This window comes from Miniopterus schreibersii (genome assembly GCF_964146895.1).
Source record: "Miniopterus schreibersii genome assembly, chromosome: 15".
In the NCBI taxonomy this organism is placed as follows: Eukaryota; Metazoa; Chordata; class Mammalia; order Chiroptera; family Miniopteridae; genus Miniopterus; species Miniopterus schreibersii.
The window spans coordinates 14,243,727-14,264,779 of NC_138115.1; the positions used below are offsets into that span (position 1 = coordinate 14,243,727).

Below are 21,053 nucleotides of genomic sequence, written 5' to 3' on the forward strand. Positions count from 1 at the left end.
AAGGATTTGCGTTGAGCCTGGAATGGCTCCGAGGTGATGGGGATGAAGGAGAGAGAGGGCATTTCAGATGTGAGGAAGGAGTGGGAGAAGACTGATGGTGTTTAGCTGTGGGAGATAAGTAGGAAGAGTACCACCCAAGCAGATTTGCTTAATTTCCATGAGCTGGAAACCATGGTTTTCTTCTCCAAGGACCTCACACTTAGTCCCTTGGTCCAAGGTCATACACTTTCTATAACAGACAAGTCTTTGGTCCTAAGTTATTTGGCAGATATAGAAACAAGCTTGGGGGGTGTGTGTGTGTGGTGGAGACAACCAGAAACAATACTACCTTGCGATCTGGAAGGTAGGGGCATAGCTGAGAATTGACCTGTGTTCCATGTCAAGAGGAACTCCTCACTTCCTGCCAATCTTTACTATCCCTAGAATAATTCAAAACTTGTCAATTTTTATTTAGTCATAACAACTCCATTCGTGGAGTATTTACAATGAGCCAGGTTCCATGTAAAGTACATAATATCCATGTCTATGGCTTCATTTCATCTCCATAACAGTGCAAGGTAGGATTCATCACCACTTAATAGGGGAGAAACCTGAAGGCTGAAAAAGGTGCCCTAAGTCACGTAGCCAGTAAGTGCAGGGGCTGGGATTCTGTAACACTTTCACAGTGCCTCTCCTGCAGTTGACTTTTGCAAAAAGTCAGTTTGGTCATAATAAAGCCTGCAGCTTGCCAGGATCTAAACATAACGCCCAGACCGTCAGCCTGGGTCATCCTGCTTCACTGCTGATCCCCCCTCACTGTTTCCCTATGTGGCGGGGAGAGTTGTCATTGCCATTTTAGCTCGTGGAATATTTTATCATTAATATTATTGTACAAAAGCCCTTTTATGGTGCTCAATGAAGAGGCTGGGCTGCTGCGCCAAGTCTCTGGAACGCTTCCTAATTTTTGGCTTGCACTAAGCAACTTGTGCAATGTTTTCCCCATACCAACCAAATATTTTCTTCAGCTTTTCATTCATCTACTCAGAATGTCTCCCAACTACAGGAAGGCTTCTCTTTGCTCTGGGTCTCTGGGGTTTGCCCTCCTACCATATTATGTTTTGTTTTGTTTTGTTTTTAATCTTCACCCAAGGATATTTTTTACATTGCTTTTCAGAGAGAGTGGAAGGGAAGGAGGGAGGGAGAGAGAGAGAGAGAGAAAGAAAAAGAAACATCGATGTAAGAGAGACACATCGATTGGTTGCCTCCCACTTGTGCCTGACCGGGGCTGGGGATACAGCCTGCAACCAAGGTACTTGCCCTTGGCCAAAATTGAACCCAGGACCCTTCAGTCTGTGGGCCGACGCTCTAACCACTGAGCCAAACCAGCTAGGGCTCTCCTACCATGTTTAAAAAAAAATTTTTTTTTAATATATCTGTTGGTTTCAGAGAGTGAAAGGGAGAGGGAGAGAGAGAGAGAGATAGAAACATCAATGGTGAGAGGGTCATTGATCAGCTGCCTCCTGCACCCCCCCCCCCCCCCGCAACTGGGGATCAAGCCCGCAACCCGGCATGTGCCCTGACTGGGAATTGAACTTCAATGTCCTGGATCCTAGGTCTACGCTCAACCACTGAGCCACGCCGGCCAGGCTCCCACCATGTTTTCAATGTGCATTAATCTGAACCAGATTCTATATATGTGATTTTATGTTTATAGCATCACTTTCACTCAGTGTTCACAGTCTTACTGGTTTTGTCTGCTGGTTTTGTTTTTTCTTAGTCAATATCTCTTTATTGTGGAAAATCTGGGAAACAAATGTAGAGAACTATGAAGATGAAAATAAAAGTCATCCATAGTCTCACCATCTGGGGCGATGCTTGTTAACATTCTCTATTTAAGTAGGGCTGTCCCTTCTCTTAACTCTGCATGTGAGATCGTCCCATTATCATTAAGTTTCTCTCAAAAAGAATGTTTTTAACAGCTATATAATGTTCCATTTTATGGTTACACTGTAATTTATTTCGTCCCTATTATTGGTCATGTTAGGCTATTTCAACAACACTGCTGGTGAGGGGTTTTTTTCCTCCTATAAATTATCCTAATAAAGGTCCCTCAAGGAGCTGTTTGGTCCAAGTAGCTCAGAGATGCCTCTGCTGTTTGCTAATGAATGAAAACATATAGAAAGAAGCACTAATGGTGGCCATGCAGTCAGTGGTACAGTAACAATGATAGGTAGCATCCACTTCCTACCAACCATGTGCCAGGCACTTGGCTAAGCCCTTGACGTTCTTTTTCTTATCTCATCTTCACTACAACATTGTGAGGTACTTGTTACCACGCCCTTCATACACACAAGGAAACTGAGACCCAAAGGTGTTAACTTTTCCAACGTCTTCAGCTACTGAGTTGACTTGAAGCCATGTCTGTTTTACTCCAAAGCCTGTGTTCTTTACCCAAATCCATGTTTTGTAGTCAAAAGACTGGACTCAGATCCTGTTCCAACTCTTACCTTGTGCCAGTCACTTTAATCCTCTGGTACTTGGATTTCTCATCTATTAAAAGGGGGCAAAATACAAGAACCTGCCCAGTGCCTTTCCCAGGATTAGCATGAGGTTCAAATGTCATGGAGGCCACATAGCTGGGAAATATTATTTGTCAATTTAAGTTAATTGGTCGAATCAAGCCTTACACGATAGACTCCTCCAGTATGCTGCTGGACAACGTTTTCTGGTCCCGGCCGTAGCCACTGTACATTTTGGTTTAACCCATTGTAGTAGCAGCATAGAAATGTGTTCTGTTCTTACAGCCCCACCCTAACTTCTAGTCCATTTAATAATAAACCATGTGTTACAAATAGCAATGGTAAGCATAAAGAAGTTCCTGGCCGGAACTCCTTTTTGGAGCATGTTATCTTTGGCTGTAGAGACTGTCTGTTTTTTTGGAAAAGGGTGAGGGAGCGCCCCGCTGAACAGGCAGCATTAACGAATCAAATCTGTTCCATCACGCCTCACCTGCTGGGTTTACATTTCCTCTGACACATGTCCCCACCTCACAGACAGTCCCCTTTGCACCTGCAGCATCTTTTCCTTGTATCCAGCTCAGGCATAAACACCGGCACCCATTTCCTAAACCTGCATTATCTTTGCCTGTTATGGCCATTGTTATTTTAGCTGCCAGTAATTATGAGCTTTGGGTTTTTGACTCATTTGCTAGGCTACCCTCCCTCATGGAAATTCTTGCTTATCCTGGAACATTTTTCATTCCAGGCCCAGAACCCACCCCCCCTCACCTCTGGGTGGGAGGGGGGTGTATGTATGTGTTTCTATTTTGTTTGCAATCCCTCCCAAGGCTGGGTCCCTCACTCTGACGTGAGCCTCTCCTGGTCACCATGGGCCAGTGTTTCTCACCCCAGGGGACATTCAGCAATGTCTAGAGGTGTTTAAGCTGTCATAACTGGGGTGCAGCACTACTGGCATCTAGCGATTAGAAGTAAGAATAATGTGGAGCATCCTATAATGTGCAGGACAGCCCCTCACAAGAAAGAATTTTCTGGTCCAAAATGTTAGTGGTGGCGAGGTTGAGAATCCCTGCCGTGGACTGAGAAATATCCTGAAACTCCTCTATTTAGGCACATGCACCCCCACCACACTTGAATCTTACCCTGGAGGAAGCAGGATAGGATATTGGTTAAAAATTGGGGGAGGGGCGATTGGACTGAAATAGACCCAGACCTGGGTGTCATTCTGAGTTCACCAGTGACCTGGGTTTAAGTTCTGGAGCACTATTCATTAGCTACATGACCTAGAGCAAAGCGTCACCTCTTTGAGCTTCAAGTTTCCCCATGTGTAAAACAGGGGTAGGAATCCTTAACTCCTGGGTATAGCAGGGCTCTAAAGCTCTCCTCACAGTGCCCAGCACATACAGCATGCCAGTCATTCATTAGGCAAAATTGTTGAGGTCCTACTATGTACCAGTTGCTGAAGAATCCATCAGTGAACAGAATAGATAGAAATCCTTGCCTTCATGGTGTCTACCTTCTATAGGGAGGAAACAGACATGTCAGAAATAAGCAGTAAGTGACATCATATGGCACATGTTAAAAAAAGAGAGAGAGAGAGAGAAATAGCATGGGAAGAGAAGGGATGGGCACTGGAGGGGGCCCTGAAGGAACGTGGCTTTTCTCTAGGAGTAGTCACATGTTCCTCCCCCAATTTCAGCCCTCTTATCTAATTGTGCCCAGTTGTGTTAATGACTGATAGGGGTGTAGGTCATCATGTGTGTCATCGTGAACACCTGCCCATGGTTTGGGGCTAGCTGGCTGTGAGCTATCCCCAAGGCCAGCCAGCTGCTGGTCAGCAGCATACCTGACCAGAGGTCTTTATTTCTTTTTTAAGATTCTTCCGCTTTCTAAGTGGAGTTTAAAAAGACAAAATGTTTGTTTTAATCCAGCCTAACTAAAGGTGTGAGTGAATCTGAGGTTTGGTCAAAGAGCCACTCAGTCATTCCTACAACAAATGAGCAAATGCATTCCCTCTGTTTAACTGGATTTAAACTCCTGGAAGGCTGGGTCTCATCTCACTGAGCCCTCCCCACAGTGCTTGCAAACAGCAGCTATGGTCCTCATAGTAGAAAGAGCTGAGGTTTTGGATCCAAACACATCTGGTTTTGAATCCTGCCTGGGCAAGTTTCTTAGCCTCTCTGAGCCTCAGTTCCTTATCATAAAATGGGAATAAACTTCCCGTTTGTGAGGATCGGTGGTTGTGAGGATCAGAGAGAACTCATCAGAAGTGCCAAGCCTGGGAGGCACACCCTCTGTGACATACGTGGTAAACTTGGTCCCTGCCCCTTCCCCTTAGTACCGGAGCCCGGCAATCACTAAGGAAACACAAAACTAGGAATTCTTAGAAATAGAGCTCACCTGGTATAGCTCACATCTCTTTTTGTCCCTCAAACTGCAACAGGAGAAAATCTCCAACTCGTTGGGAAATTTTTCAATAAATACATAAAAATATGCACAATCTTACATTCAAAACATGAAACTGAAATGAAGGAGGTATAGTTGTTTTTCCTATTAGATTGATAATATTCTGTTGATGAGAGTCTGGAAAAAGTGTACTCTCATGTCATATACCTTTCTGGGGACAGACTGGAGGTCAGTTTGGCAGTACATATAAAATTTAAGGTGTTGATTTTCTTAGACAAGGAATCCTACTTAAGAAATCTGCCTTACAGAAATACCAGCACAAATACATTAAGGATGCTCACTGAGACACTTTTTGTAATAGCCAGACACTGGAAATGATTTTAATGTCTCATCAGGTAGAGTTTGATTGAATCCATGTGGTCTATCTAGACATAAGGTACAAACTCTGGAGCCATTAAAAAGGACCCACAATAAGGTTTCGGTTTTAATTCCCAGTCAGGGTACATACCTAGGTTGCAGGTTTGATCCCCGGTCTGGGTAAGTATAGGAGGCAAGTGGTTAATGTTTCTCTCTCACATTGATGTTCCTCTCTCCCTCTCTCTCTCTCTCCCCCTCCCTCTCTCTCTTTCTCTGTCTCTCCCCCTCCCCCCCTCTAAAATCAATAAACATATCCTCGGGTGAAGATTTAAAAAAAAAAGTGAGTGATTTTGGGTGATGAAATGTTTTGGGACTAGATAAGGTTGATGGTTTATTTGCACAACAAATAATTGTACAACATTGTGAATGTTATATGAAATTTCATGTTATATGAAATTTCACCTCAATAGATTATGTTTTAAAGAGTGATCTTTAGCCCTGGCCAGTTTGGCTCAGTGGATAGGACGCTGGCCTGCCGACTGAAGGGTCCGGGCGTGATTCCGAAGGCCAAGAGCACATACTTCGGTTGCAGACTCCATCCCTGGCCCTGGCCTGGGTGCGTTCGGGTGGCAACCAATTGATGTGTTTCTCTCACATAGATGTTTCTCTCTTTCTCCCTCTCCCTTCCACTCTCTGAAAAGCAATGGGGGGAAAAATATATCCATGGGTGAGGATTTAAAAAAAAAAGAGCAAGCCTTATATACTAACATGGAAAGCTATATTGTTATATGAAAAGAGAAAATGTTGTTTTCTGTAAATGCCAGCAAGTGCGTAGAAAAGGTTTGGCAAGATCTAGAACAAACTTAATAGCATTTACTTCTTGGGAAAATGAGGGGATTTGTACTTTTACATATTTTTGTAATGTATGAAAATTTAAAGTAGCATAAATTACTTTCAAACTGGTGATGGGGGCGGGGGAGTTTGAAGTTGGTCAGGCAGTGAAAGTAACAGGTGGGTGGTTGATTCTCCCAAGTGAAAGTGGAAAATATCTTTCATTTTGAATCTGCTTTTTTGTGTGTTCCTCTCATTTTGCTCTTTTACTCCCCCCTTCCGCCAGGCTGGCATGAGAACCACTAACTGAGATGAGTGAGTTATTTGATGACTCACTTTGCTTGTTTTGACCTTTCCGTGCCTGTGGCTAATTGATTCTGAGTGCTGGGGATCTGCAAGCATTAGTCTGGTCCCTGTTTTATAAGGGCTTGTTTTCAAGAGATCACAAGGATTTGTGAGATACCATTAGTGAACTGCGTAGTTGGAGCAAGTACTTTCTTGACCAGCCCATGACCAGCAATCATGAGCTCACTAATGAGCCCAGGCAGCACATGGATGCCTGTGCCAGCCTGAGGAGCAGTGTTGCTACTTGCAAACAGAGCTAGCTTCCTGTTGGTAATACTCTGATGCCCCTGGAAATTTCTTTTTACATTTTTCACTTATTCATTTTTCTTGAATTATAAAATTTGTAAACTAGAATAAAAATACCTATAATATAATCAAGCAAAGCAATAGAATTTTGTGGCATTCCCTTTATATCTTTGCTCATGTGCATTTTTTCATAATTATAAAGTGTTCATATACAGATTTTAATTTTACATAGAAGGGATTTTTAGCTGTTAAAATTATCTCAGAATTGTCTAAATGGCTAGATAATATTCCATCAAGCAGGTGAATTATAACTTATTTAGCAATGCCCTTATGTTAATAGTTCCCTTAAAATTTTCTTACTTTTGTAAATTTTATAAGTTGAATCTCAAAAATATTTGAATGCTACTTCATAATGTCTTAGCGATGATGGCATGTATGTCTCATGCAAAATCAGTTCCTGTCCTCAGGAAGTTCATAGTTAAGAGCAGGTGACCACTGAGTGTAACAAAATGTGATTGTTACTATATCAGCAATATGTCCAAATGTCTCTGGGAGAGGATGGGAGAACATTAGTAAAGGCTTCCTAGAGGAGGTGTTTGAGTTATATCCTGAGGACAGTTAGGAGTTAACCGGGTAAGAAATAAAAAGCTTTCTAGGAAGAGAAGACTTCTTGAATGAAGCACAGCAGATGGCAAAGCATGATGTATTTAGGGTTAGAGATACCCTAGTAGGGCTTGAGATAGCCTAGTAGGGCTAGAGAATGTGTGAGTGGCAGGAGGTGTACACATATATACATACATACATACATACTGTGGTCAGATTACAAGAGGCATCCTGTACCAAACTGAAGAGTTGGGACTTTACACGGAAGGCTACAGACCTGTGGCCATAGCCGTGGCAGGGAGTGCTTGCTAAAAAAGAATGTGGTTTTTGAGCACTGCAACACCTCATTGCTTTAGCAAAGTTTCTAATAAGTGTGTTGAAGTCTTCTAGGCTGAAGGCTGAATATCATGCACGTAGTTTTCTTCTTGATCATTTGCATTTGTCGAGAGAAGGCACTGTGGTAGCACGTTTCAGCCATAGGGTGCACGTTGGGCCACGCCCAAATCTGCTGAGACCTCTTCGGAAAATAAGAAAATAACTTGGGGACATGCATCATTTGCTTGATCCTCGGCATGTATATTAGTCAGTACTTTTCAGTTGACAGAATCTCAACTGAGATGAATGTAAACAGAAAGGGGAATGTCATAGCCCCTTGGTCTGAGTGGCTCTTCCTGGCTTCAAGCACAGTGGGATCCAGGGACTCTAACGGTGTGGGTAAAGCGTGTTCTCTCCTTCCCTCCCTCCATTGGTGTCTCTCCCCATCCTTCATTCTGTGTATCCCTTGATTCTCTCCTCTATCAGACTCTTCTTTGTGACCAGAGAGAGTTGCTGCAAGAAACTTCTGCTTGTGTTAACCCTTGAGTTCACAATCCCAAAAGAGCCTTTCACTCTTTCTCCCATGATTCCTGTAACAAATTTCAGGGAATCACATGCCCCTTGCGGAACCAGTGTGTGGGGGGTGCTCTGATTGGTCAGGCCTGGGAGACCCCAACCAAAGTAGAATTTTTTTTTAAGGGACATCCACTACTGTTAATGGTTCTTCTGAGGAATGGAAATGTTTAATGGGAAAAAGTCGAGCCCATTGCTGTATGAGAGGTGCCTTTGTGCATGTTCTTGTGGTTTATCCAGGTCGTGGATACTCCCAGCACATGTGTGAAAGTGGCCCCTTGCCCAGTTTTCCTTAGCACGTAGGCGTAAGACAATGCCCTCCTTCCCAAAAGGCCTCTGGCATTGGCCTCTCTTTCTTGCAGATGTCTGATTTATGTTCTGTCAGGGGCAGGAAGCTGCTCAAATGATCCACCCAGTCCTGCTGCCGCCCCCTTGACCACTTGTTTGTCTTATTGTTCAGCGTTCCATTAGCTTCCGCAGCGAGAGCCGTCCTGACATTGTCACCTCCCGGCCCTGGTCCAGAAATGCCGCCCCCTCGAGCACCAAGCGGCGAGACAGCAAGCTGTGGAGTGAGACCTTCGACGTGTGTGTCAATCAGATGCTTACGTCCAAGGAAATCAAACGTCAGGAGGTAGGCTTGGGGCCCACAGAGTTAGCTGTGTGTCTGGAGGCAGGTGCACTGCAGGGGAAAGCCAAGGTGGGGTCTACACCATGTCTCCAAATCAATTCTCCACGGCGTTTTTAAAAATAACATTTTAAAAAACATGTTTTTTATTGATTTTTAGAGAGAGAGGAAGGGAGAGTAAGAGAGAGAGAAACGTTGATTGGCTGCTTCACTGATCGGCTGCCTCCTGCATGCCTCCAACCTGGGATCAAACCCACAACCCAGGCATGTGCCCTGACTGGAATCGAACCAGTGACCTCTTGGTGCATGGGGTGGAGCTCAACTAACTGAACCACAATGGCCAAGGCTCCATGGCATTTGTAGAAGGAGAACAAACAGGGGTGTCAGACCTTTTAAGGAACTGAGAAACCAGCATTCAGCCGGGTGGGTGTGGCCCTTACTTTAAAATGAAACTGATGTGAAAATCTGAATTTGCAAGGAAAATGAATTAAGAAGTGTCTATTTTGGATTCTGGAGTTCATAATAATAATAATAATAATCAGTTATATTTTGTTAGCAACTTCTAGACTATTTTAAAATATTCAGTTAATGAAACTTTGATTCAGTTTTGTGGAAAACTTTACTAGGGAATGCAGTTCTAATACCATTCCCTATAAGTTTTCTGTATCAATAGCCCTAAATGACTATGATCATATTACCCTTTATAGAGAGTTTGTTACGTGCCAGGCTGTGCTAAGCACTTCAGATGTGCATCATCTAGTGAAATCCTTGGAATTTCTGTTTTCGAGGAAAACTTGACATTGGAAAAGGGAGTACTTGAAAACTTTCTAGGATTTTACTCAGCAATTCTTTTCTAGGAATCTGCCAAGCGCACTTATACACAGATGAAAGGGTGTATGTGGAAGCTTTTTCATCACAGTAATGTTTATAATAGCGCCAGAAAGAGCCTGAGCATCTATCACCAGGGACTGGTTAAATGATGAATGTCCGTACATGTAGCTGTAGAAACATTCAAAAAGTGCTGATGTGTGTGAATTGCTAAGTAGGTAAAGCAAGGCACAAAATAGGGTATAGAATATGCTACCTTTTATGTGAAAGAAGGGAAAATGAATGTATGTGTGTATATGTATATATTTGCTTGTAAAAACCAAACATTTCTGGAAGGACACACAAGGAACTGGCAACATTGTTGCGTCCTCGAAGGGGAGCTGTGAGGCTGGAAGGTGAGAGGGAAAGTTTTCACCTAGTATAAATTTGTGCACTGTGAATTTTGAATCATGTCAATATATCATCTATTTTAAAGAATGAATGAAGCAATTTATTTGCACTGAAAAATTCCTGTGGGGAAATAGGGCAGAATGGTTAACAAGATGATATTATAGGTATTAAAATTATTTTCCCTTCATACTTTTCTGTGTTTTCCAAGTGTGAATAGTGTGCCTGTATTACTTGTACAGCCTGAGAGTGGGAAGGAAGGAGGGAAGGGTTGATTCTGTAGGTGAGGATATTAGCAAGGCACGGTGAGCACCAGGTCCCCCACCTAGAAAGTTGCAGAGCCAGCTTTTGAACCCAGGTCCTGTCCTCCAAACCCTTGGTCTTCACGGTGACACTGTGTTGCCCACCACAGATAACAGACTGTGGCCTGTGCCATTGTGAATCTGTGATCTTCCTCTTCTGGGAGCCACATTTGGTCAGTCAGACAATCAGGCCTATGTACGTGAGCTCTAGTAAAACAGATGTACAGGGAAATCTGAGGAAGGTCCAAGTGAAGGCTAGCTAATTATATTGTGCCAGTGCACTTGCTGGTTTTGATAATGCTCCATAGTTATGTAAGATGCCACCATTTGTGGAAGCTGAGTAATCGGTGTACAGGACCTCTCTGTACTATTTGCTTAACTTCACATGTGAGTCTATAATTATTTCAAAATAAAAGATTAAACAAAATCAAGTATCAGGAGGGCATGGCGTCCAGGCTTTACTGGGCCTTGGGAGAGACACCATGTACTGGCCCCCAGTGAGTGTTCCACCTCCACCTGCTCTGCTGAGCGCACACTTTGTGTCCTGCACCCCACCAACCCCAAGAATGGAGGGTGTTCTCCACCCTGCTCACTTCCCTGCAGTCTAAAAGAAATGTAGTAGTCCCCGAACTAACACCACAAACATGTAGTCTTTTAATAATGTAATGTTTGCCACAGTTTAGGCTCCCAGAGGAGAGTGAAAGAGTGTTCTGCACACCATAGCTTTTAAATTATGATGGCTTTAATAGAGCCAAATTAGAAATGGTCCCTTTACACACTCTTGCACATAGCCGGCTCCTATAATCTTATTTATTGTACCGTGTAGGGCTCTGAAGTAATTTAGAATGAATTAACTTCACCAGACATTTAGAGCAATAAGTTATTAGATTCTTCCTGTAATTCCAGCCTCAGAACAAGTGTCTGATAGGAAAAGCTTTCTGTTGAGATTTACCTTGTGTTGAGTAGAAGGAAGACAAATTGTGATGACCCAATTAATAATACTGCCATGTCCATTATTGAGAACAGACCCTGAATCATTCACTGTGATTGCCACTCACAACAAACTCGTATCCGTGGCTCAAACTGTAATTATTTTGCCTAAAATAGTTCCCTCTTGTTTGGCATCCAAGTACTATATAACATGAAAGATGACTTGTTGGATGGGAAACATATGTGGAGCCTCTTTATCCCACAAACAGATAAGTACATTATACAGAATTTTAAAAAATCTTTCCTTTGTAGGTTTTAGCCACTAGCTGCATTTGCAGCAGGTTAATTTAACTTTTTAAGAATCCTTTAAAAATAGTTAAGAAATAAGTAGATTTGGGGCTTTGGGCGCTGGAACCAGCACTGTTTGAATTTGGTCTCATAAATAACAAGAGTTCAGTAGATGTGTTTTGTCTCTTCTTGCAGGCGATCTTTGAGCTTTCCCAAGGAGAAGAAGACTTGATAGAGGACTTGAAATTGGCAAAAAAGGTAAATTTAAATCCAGTGGTCCTGTGAGCCACTTCATATTTTTTTCCTCTAATTTCCCAATTCTTAGATTGCACTCCGTGAGCACTGTTTTTGTGACTAAGTCCATCCAAAATTGAGAAGAACCTGCACAGACCAAGTGGTGGGGAAAATGGCTCAGAACAGGAGGGCTCTCGGGACCTGGCACCGTTAGGGGTTCTCCTGTGCGTGTTTCTCATGCACCTCAACCAGTACTTCAGTTTAATCAGAAAGCGCTGGTGGAGGCCTGGCTTCACGTATGTTTGTTGCCCTAGAAGCTTCACGTGCAGGGCCTCCTTTTCATGGGAGAGAATGTGTAGATGGTCTGAAACTGGAACTATGTCTTAGAAATAAAGTCATTTGAATCTCTTAAGTGGATAATATGGTTAAGTGAGTCAATTGCATGTAAGTTAGGGTCTTTTATATGGAAATTTGTTGTTTAATCACATTGTGTGTGGGAAGGTGGATGAAACCCATGCCTTGTAGCCTATATAGTCTTTTTTTTTTTAAATCTTCACCTGAGGATATTTTTCCATTGATTTTTAGAGAGAACAGAAAGGAGGAAGGGGGGGTAGAGAGGGAGAGAGAGAGAAACATCGATGTGAGAGAAACATCGATCAGTTGCCTCCCGCACCCACCTGACTGGGACCGGGGATCAAACCTGCAACTGAGGTATGTACCCTTGACCAGGAATCGAATCTGCAAACCCTCGGTGCATGGGTCAGTGCTCTAACCACCCAGCAACACCAGCCAGGGCTTGAACTAGTTTTTAAACATTTATTTAATTTCCCATGGTTTTTTTTTCTCAATTAGCTCTTTTTTAAAAATATGTTTTTATTGATTTTGAGAGAGAGAGGAAGGGAGAAAAGGAAGAGATAGAAACATTGGCTGCCCCCTACTGGGGAATTGAGCCCGCAACCCGGGCATGTGCCCTGACTGGGAATCAAACCGGTGACCTCTTGGTTGATGGGTCAGTTCTCAACCACTGAACCACACTGGCCAGGCCCAGTTAGTTTTATAAATCTCCTTGAAGGCAGGGACTGTGCCATCTTTATATTCTATTACAGTGCCCTGGGAATAACTGTGTGGTCTTGTTGGTTAATTATCATTAATAAGAGGTGGTAATAAAGTTAATTTTTAAAACTTACAAGTCAAACCTGCTCTATATGTAGGATTTGTGCCCTTTCTTAGATGTATAATGTATGATATACTAGAATTAAAACAAAAAGCTCTGTAAAAATCCACTTCGGTTTATCAACAACCACAAAAGGCTCAAGCAATCCTGGATTCCCATTTGCCCCAGCCACACCCATCTGCTGTTTCTGCAGCATTATGGGAGAAGTTGTTGGGGAGAGCCAAATATTTTGTTATTCTGTAGGGCCTCTCAGAAGCCATTTACATTAACAATTTACTTCCTCTGATTTTAAGTGTTTGCTTCTCTCTCTTGTGGTTCTTTGCAGGCCTATCACGACCCCATGCTGAAACTCTCCATAATGACAGAACAGGAGTTGAATCAAATTTTTGGAACACTGGACTCTCTAATTCCTCTACACGAAGGTATAATTTTGTTCTCAGAATGAGTTGTGACTTGTAGCCTTAATTGAGTTGTTTTATACAAGTCATGATTATGTAATAATGTGAGTAACCTAGAACCTACTTCCAGCCTTGTTCATATTTGAATGCGTTCTGTTTGTTTACCAGACCTCCTTAGTCAGCTTCGAGATGTTCGGAAGCCTGATGGCTCAACTGAGCACGTCGGTCCCATCCTCGTGGGCTGGGTAAGAAAAGTTCTCTGGTCTTGATTGAAGATAAATTTCAGTAATTTAAATGGAGTTTCATATTAGCTAGACCTTTTTTTTTTTTTTTAGCAAACACTAGTTTCACACCAGAAAAAAGATAACACAGCAAATTCCTAGTAAAATTTATCATTATAGTTAGGTTGTATCTCTTCAAAGCAGGGAAGCAATTTTTACTTATTACAAATTTACTGCATTTAAAGATAACCTGCCTTTTTGCAATAAAATAAAGTAACATTAGTTAATGTTCAATTTGGGCCAATTACTAATATAATTATTACCAATTCTATTCCAATAAAAATTTAGGGACATATTCCTGTCCATCACCATAAAAAAGCTTTTAAAGAATATGTTTTTATTGATTTTCTAAGCGAGAGAGGAAAGAAGAGGGAAAGAGAAACATTTCATATGCACCGGCCGGGCATAGAACCCACAACCTGGGTGGGTATGTTTCCTGACCTAGAACTGAACCTGTGACCTTTAGGTTCATGGGATGACACTCAACCAACTGAGCCACACCAGCCAGGGCCATAAAAAAGCTTTTATTCAGGCTATCAAAAAACTCATATGGTCAAATGTAGTTTCATAAACAAGGTGACAACGAAATGTTGTTAATGTTTAGCAGCCTCAAAGGAGAGCTGGGTATTATGCTGACCTTCATCCCAATATAACCCCTTTCCTAATTAAAGAAGTCAGCTGTGACCTTAGATTAGGGGTTCTAAATTTATGGTTCTGGGATGAATTTGTCTTTTATTGGGTACATAAGGTGGTGGTTCGTTTGTTTTATTTATTTTAGACCAGGCATGTACTCTATTTTGCCACAGTCCCCATCACTCCTGTGGTATGCTTCTGTTTCCTTCTGTGAATGCCTGAGTGTTCTACCTCAGTTCCAGGTGTTTTCCACTTGTTGTGACTCAGGTAATGAAAGCAGGTTACTTTGATGACTTCTTCAAGGCAAGATTAGGTCTCTCATCCTTCTGATCCACACAGTGATCTAGAAAAATAGGAGACAGTGCCACAACAGCAAGTATTAAAGTCATTCACTGTTTGGAGAGTGTTTTGAAGGTTATGAATTCTGCTCTCACCATATGAGTTCTCTTTATCCAGTTCCATTTGTATTTTAACCTTCCTAAAACCTTATAGTTCCTAAGTTTTGACATTGATCTCTTACATTAACTTATGCTTCTCAATGACTGCCTTGATCCAGAAACTTTGAGGGTTTCATCACTTTAGGTAGCTTTAGTTCGGGAGTCAATTTTAGCACCGAGGCTGAAATATCCCAAGGATATCTGAAAGGCAAGTAATGTTCTAAGATGAATAATTTAGAAAATGTGCTTTAATATTTCAGGGGAGGTCATTCATCTTATATTTTTGACTTTCATTTTATTATAAGCCGTGGTAGATGTTTTAACTTCTTTAGCCCACAAAGAAATTTCTCTAAAGAGAGCCAGACAGCTGGAGATGGAGAAGGTACAATGCGAAGACAGGGTATGCCTCACTTTGCTTAAACTTCTGAGTCTGTGGACTGCTTTGCTGGGAGCCAGGAGGCCAGTGAGACCACACACCAGAATTAGCGTGGTGACTGCTATGTTTCTGATGAGATGGCAATATAGAACTACAGGGTTTCCTTCGACACCAACATACAAAATGTCAGTTTGTACCAGAAGCTAAAGTATAGGCATTTGCCTTGTTAATAATTTTTTTCTGAAAGAAATGTTTGTCACTTTTATTCGAAAATTGGTTTGATCTGCGGGTAGCTTTTGTGGTCCTTTTCTGTACATACCCAAAGAAGTGAGACCATTCCAGCCCATTGCTAGCTGGATCCTTCAGACATCAAATGGGGACTTGCAGCTTGAGGAGCAGCGTAAAATTAAACAACTGGCTCATTGTTACCAGACCTCATAGAAATGGTCCTTATTTATCAGGCCAACGAGCTGTTAAATGTTTTCCCTCTTTTAACTGCAGATGTGTCCGTGCGAGTGGGAACTGTAAACCAAGGGGTACATCTGTTTGAGTTCTGGTCTTTTTAACAGAACAAAATAAACATCTTAGTGGATTTTGAATGAGAAAAGTCAGAGCCCATTTGGCCCATGAAAAATTGATTTATTTCCCCCCAAAGGGAAAAGTGAAAAGAAAAAAAACCAACAAAAAACCCTTTTAAACAAGTGAGCCTCCAAGTGGCTTAGCCCTGGCAAGTCCTTTTGACCTTAGAATGAATCAATTACTTTTACTTTGAAGAGCTTACAGGGGTGGTTTTTTTTTCAGGGAACCACCCTGGTTACTGAGGATCAGTCTCCCTGTTGGGTCAGCCTGCTCTCATAAGCCTCCCAGTCATAAGGAAACAACTTCCCAAGTGACTTATCATCATGTTAACGTTTTTTTCAGGGATAAAGTAATTTATAAGCTCTCGCAGGAGGCAAGTTATCATGTTAATTTGGGTTCTAATTAAATTTTAATTCCAAAGAGAGAGAGGCAGGGTACATGGAAGAAAAAATATAGATTTGTTCTGTCACTTTTCACAATTTAGGGAGATAGAAAGAATTTCTTAAAAAAAAAAAAAAGTGAGAGTTTCCCTTATAAATTCTTTCTTGATAGTCTATTTAAAGAGATGGTGAGTTTGGAGCTTCAGGGGTGGGATGGGGAGAGAACATACTTCAGACTGGTTGTCTCCAGCTGAGCAAGTAGTCTTGCTTCTCTAAACCACAATTTCTTCAATAAAAATATCTTGGGGCTAAATAATAATAGCTAATACTTACTGATTCTTAACCAGGAGCCAAGCTCGTGCTACACTTTATCTGCCTTATTTCATTAAAGGAGAGGACATTAGTATATGCATTTTGTAAGTGGAGAAACTGAGGCTCAGAAGGGTCACCTGACTAGCAACTGTCTGAGTTAGACTCTGAACATGATTCTCCCTGGCTCCAGAGCCTGTCCTCATAACCACCGTTACCTGTCGCCTCTCACATTTCATATAAGTACACGTGTGTGTAGTTGGGAACCAAGATGTGTACACTCTTCATTTCCTATCTAGCTATAGATCACTTGTGGCCTTTCTTTCCTAGTCAGTGGACTGAACCAGATAGCCTTTCAGGTCATGCCCAGGAAATGAGCGCCCTGTCAGGTGTGAACACAGGGCCAGAGCCGGATTCGGTTGCCATAGCAGCAGGGCGGCAGGATCACAGAGAGTAATGGCCCATTGGACAGCGAGCAGCAGTGTCTTTGGGGTTCCTCACTGGCTTGCATCCGATGGTTACTGCTGATTTGTTTCTCTATAATGAAAACATTGGGCATTTCCAGGTCTCTTTAAAAGGCGAGGAAGTGGAAATGAAATTGAGAGGGCCTGAGGCTCCATTTAATTAACTCTGAAAATCTAAATTACAAGCCACAATACCACATCTTGGGGGGGTTGTGTGTGTGTGTGTGTGCGTGCATTTATGCGTGCACGCACACACACCACTTATCATTACTTTCAAATACAAGGTTAAGGAAAGAATTTCCGCAGCTCTTTTAAACACAAATAGAGGGGTTTTTCATAACATCTAAGGAAGGTAGACATTTCCAAGGAATGTTAAACTCAGCAGTGAACTTTTTAAACATTACTTCCTTGGTATCTTTTTTTGGTTTCAGTCCTTGAGAAAGTAATTTCAATTAGAGGTGTAAAAGAAGCAGCAGAACGTTTAAACTTTGACCCATGGTTCAGATGCTGCCACAATTTATTTTTAAGCCGTGCTCCCAAACCATCAAATATTACCTAATCTGGTAATCCATTAAACATTCATTTATTTGTTTATTCAGAATACAAACTTTGCTGTATAGTAAGTCCAGTGCAAAGTACTAAGGATGCAGAAATGAAAGGCCCTCTTGCCACTGTCTTGCCCTGAGTCCCTCTGCAGAGCAAGTGTCGTGGTGGATGTGGCTTCATAGTCCACACAGCAGGGCCATTGGCTGCATTTTATTGCCTCCAGGAACCTTCTGGAAGCTGACAGCCCATTCATTAGGATGGAGTGGAAAAGGGACATGAGCAGCCCTTTCCCTGAGTCTCTGCCTCCGTGTGTGCACGATTTGACTGATGTGTCAGAGAAATTAGTGTTTTGCTGGAAGGAGATAGTGGAGTTGAAGTGTTCCAAAGTCTTTAAGCTTAAATTGTTCTTTGCATGGTATTGTGATGGTAACCATTGGGTAGAGCCAAGAATGGTTTCTGGCCTGTCAGAACTAATTTAAAAGATTTTACTAAATGCTTCCTGCATCTAATTTTTTACTGATTACACTTTTGCTTTAACTTCTTGGAGTTCTTTATAATTAGTCCACCTTGGAATCAGTTAACCTTAACTGAAGTAGAGGTGCTTTTACCGAGCTGTGCCAAGGGCTGGCTCTGGAGTTCAACTCCTTGCTTTCTTTTTATGCCAGTAAGTCTTCTAGATATGTTTCTTATGAATAATTTTAAAAGAAATTTTTTAATAGGAGGCTTTTCCCTCACCACATACTTTTGGAAGCTTAGGAAAATTATGAACTATATACATATGCAATAATTTTAGTTCTTTTGTTTCTAGCTTAGATTGGCAGAAATGCAAAAAAAAAAAAAATTAGGATAGGGATCTCAACAATCAAGAAAGTAAACATGCAACTAGAGCAATTATTTTGTGTAAGCAAACCAGAGCCTAAAAAAACTGTCCATTGCCTGCCATTTTGAAGATTCCATTGGTCTGTGTCCTCCAGCCTTGCAGATAAAGGAATGTCGGCCAGGTCTGGAGACCGGTTAGGTTCTATTCAGCCCCAATAAGTTATGTTAGCTTGTAACTTCAGCGATTTTAACACTCCAACACTCTTCTGATGTTTCTTTCTTAGCTGCCTTGTCTCAGCTCCTACGACAGCTACTGCAGCAATCAAGTAGCCGCCAAAGCTCTGCTGGACCACAAAAAACAAGATCACCGAGTCCAGGATTTCCTTCAACGATGCTTAGAGTCCCCCTTTAGCCGCAAACTGGATCTCTGGAATTTCCTCGATATTCCAAGAAGCCGCCTGGTAAAATACCCTCTGCTGCTTCGAGAAATCCTGAGGCACACACCAAATGATAACCCAGACCAGCAGCACCTGGAAGAAGCTGTAAGTTTGTTTCTTTGTCTAGTACCTATTCTTTCCCCATGTGACGGGGGAGGGTTAGGCAAATGGGCCCATGAAGGAATGGGCCCAGGAAGCTTGGGTTCCAGGCTTGGCTCTGCCGGCACCCGTATTTCAATTTTGCAAGTCACTCCTCCTCTCTCTGCCTCAGTTTCCTAACCTATAAAATGTAGTGTTTACATGAAGTGCACTCTAAGTTTCCTTTGATTCTAAAATTCTTTTGATTCTGCAATCTGTTTGTTACCATTGCAGTGAGGGTTAAAATCTCTGTGGAGATTTTAAGTTGAATATCTTTGCCTAGTTAGCAGATCCGAGTTGCCTTTTACTGTAGCCCCAAAGCCCATTTCGGAGTCAACACCCATTCGGGATTGAGCTCTCTCCCACCTCCGATTGCAGCGGGGATCTAGTCCTGCTCCTCAGTGAATGTTTATTGAGACGGGCTGCTCCCCTGGCAGCAAGAGAGGGCCAGGGAGAGTGGAGTGTCTGTCGTGAGAACATTGCAGGCTGTGAGCATTCCGCCCAGAGAGCTGGCCCCGGTTGGGGTGCCCTGCGGGACCGGCAGAGGAGGCGGCAGGCCTGAGCAGAGGCGTGAAGAGATGGCAGGACCAGTCCTGCCCGGGGACACCGTGGAGCAGTCAGCCTGAGGCCGAGGGTAGTCTGAGGAAACAGTGGGAGAGAAGGCAGAGGATGGGGTTTATATATGAATATAGAGCGTTTTAAATATCAGTTTGAAACCTTTTTTTTCTTTATTGTGTTTTGTTTTCAAAGTAGCTGGGATTCAGGGTTCAGATTCGAACTCTATCGCCGACAGACTGTGTAACCTTGAATAGTTACTCTCCTGGTCTGTGGGGCAGGGGACAGAGGAGGAAGAGACTAGGGACAGTCTCTTGGTGCAGGTGTCCAGGCGTGCAATCGTGGGAGCCTGCTCAGGCGGGTGGCAGGGGGGATGGAGGCTAAGGGACCATTCACAGGGCCCGTTCCCCGATTGGATCGTGATGATAACAGGGGATGTGCGTGGGTGGTTTGAAAATCAGAAGCCTGGAACCTGCTGAGCAAACTGCCTCTCTCCTCCCAAGGAAGGGTTTAATAGTAACAACAACAGTAATGGAAGTAATACCTGCTGACACGTCTTGAATACCGAGTAGATCAGCGTTATGTAATTGCCTTGTATGTGTGTTATCTTATTTAACCCTCACAGTAACCTATGAGATAACTTCTTGTTAGGACCATTTTCCAGATGAGGCTTGGAGGGTAAAACAACCTGCCAGGTCCAGAGCCAGCAAGCGATGGAGCTGCTGTCCAAACCTGTCAGTGCAGACTGCAGGTCCTGTGCCATTTCCACTTCCCTGTCATCCTGTACCGTGCAGCTGAAGCCCTGGCTGCTTTGAGTCCCGTGCCTTTGGAATTACAGAAAGCTGTCGGCCCACCAGGTTTTGTGGAAAGGCATCGCTGGTGCAGAGGGGGGTCAGGTGCCTCCACGGAGGGATAGAGAAAAGTGAGAAAAGACTCTCCTGATTCATGAGGTGTCTGGCAGGCCCGACTCACACAGCCCAGGCCCCAGCCCAGCACAATGGGGGACGCCGGCACCAGGCATGAGGCCCATCTCACTTCATCATGTCTGTTTTTATTACTGGGAAGAGTGCAGTAGAGTTGCCTCCTCTCCATATTTCATCCCAGCCAGTGTGTGGTCTGCAGGAATGAAAACAGGGAGTGCACGCTAGTCTAAATAATTACTTTTTTAAAGCACACGAGCCTGCTTGGAGTTTTATTGTAAAGATTTCTTAATGTGAAGCATGAAAGAATAATAGTCTTGTGTATAAAAAACACCCAGTGAATTAAAGCTTGAGTTTAAAAACAGGGAGATGAGAATATGATTGTTTGCAACATGAAAGGGTGCTCCAGTTTCCCTCGTGCATAAAATGGGGTGTCCTTTTCAGAGGTTGACTCTGCACCTAGTAAGTCAGACAGATTTGTGCCCGGAAGCACAGAAAAATTTGAAAATGTCTGCAAAGCAAGTCTCATAAATGCCCATTTACACATTGTAGGCCCAGCATTTGTTAATCTTCTTTTCAAAATCCTGTGGCATTACCCCAGATGAGCAGAAATATTTAGCCCTGTACTGTTGGGTGCATGGTGAATGTTTGATAAACATAAAACCCACAGCACCAATGTAGCTTAACTTACATGATCCCTGAATAAATTTCCCACCTATGAAAATTTTTAAAAAGCAGAGAACTCTAAGTAAATTGTTTCTGGACCAAGCATTCAGCCCTATGATTTAGATCTAAAGAAGGGCCTTGCTTTTAATGCAGGGCATGAATGACCACAACTTTAT

General features: G+C 42.7%; 1 protein-coding gene across 4 annotated transcripts in view; it reads left to right on the top strand.

Annotated features, from left to right (window-relative positions):
* Positions 1-21,053, top strand: part of ARHGEF3 (Rho guanine nucleotide exchange factor 3) — a 273,431-nt gene that overhangs the window by 241,419 nt on the left and 10,959 nt on the right. For all 4 annotated transcript variants that reach the window (XM_081160293.1, XM_081160291.1, XM_081160292.1 and 1 more), the window contains 5 exons: positions 8,632-8,802; positions 11,727-11,789; positions 13,265-13,361; positions 13,506-13,582; positions 18,446-18,703. In XM_081160293.1, the coding sequence (XP_081016419.1) occupies positions 8,632-8,802; positions 11,727-11,789; positions 13,265-13,361; positions 13,506-13,582; positions 18,446-18,703 (666 nt within the window). The remainder of the gene's footprint in view (positions 1-8,631; positions 8,803-11,726; positions 11,790-13,264; positions 13,362-13,505; positions 13,583-18,445; positions 18,704-21,053) is intronic.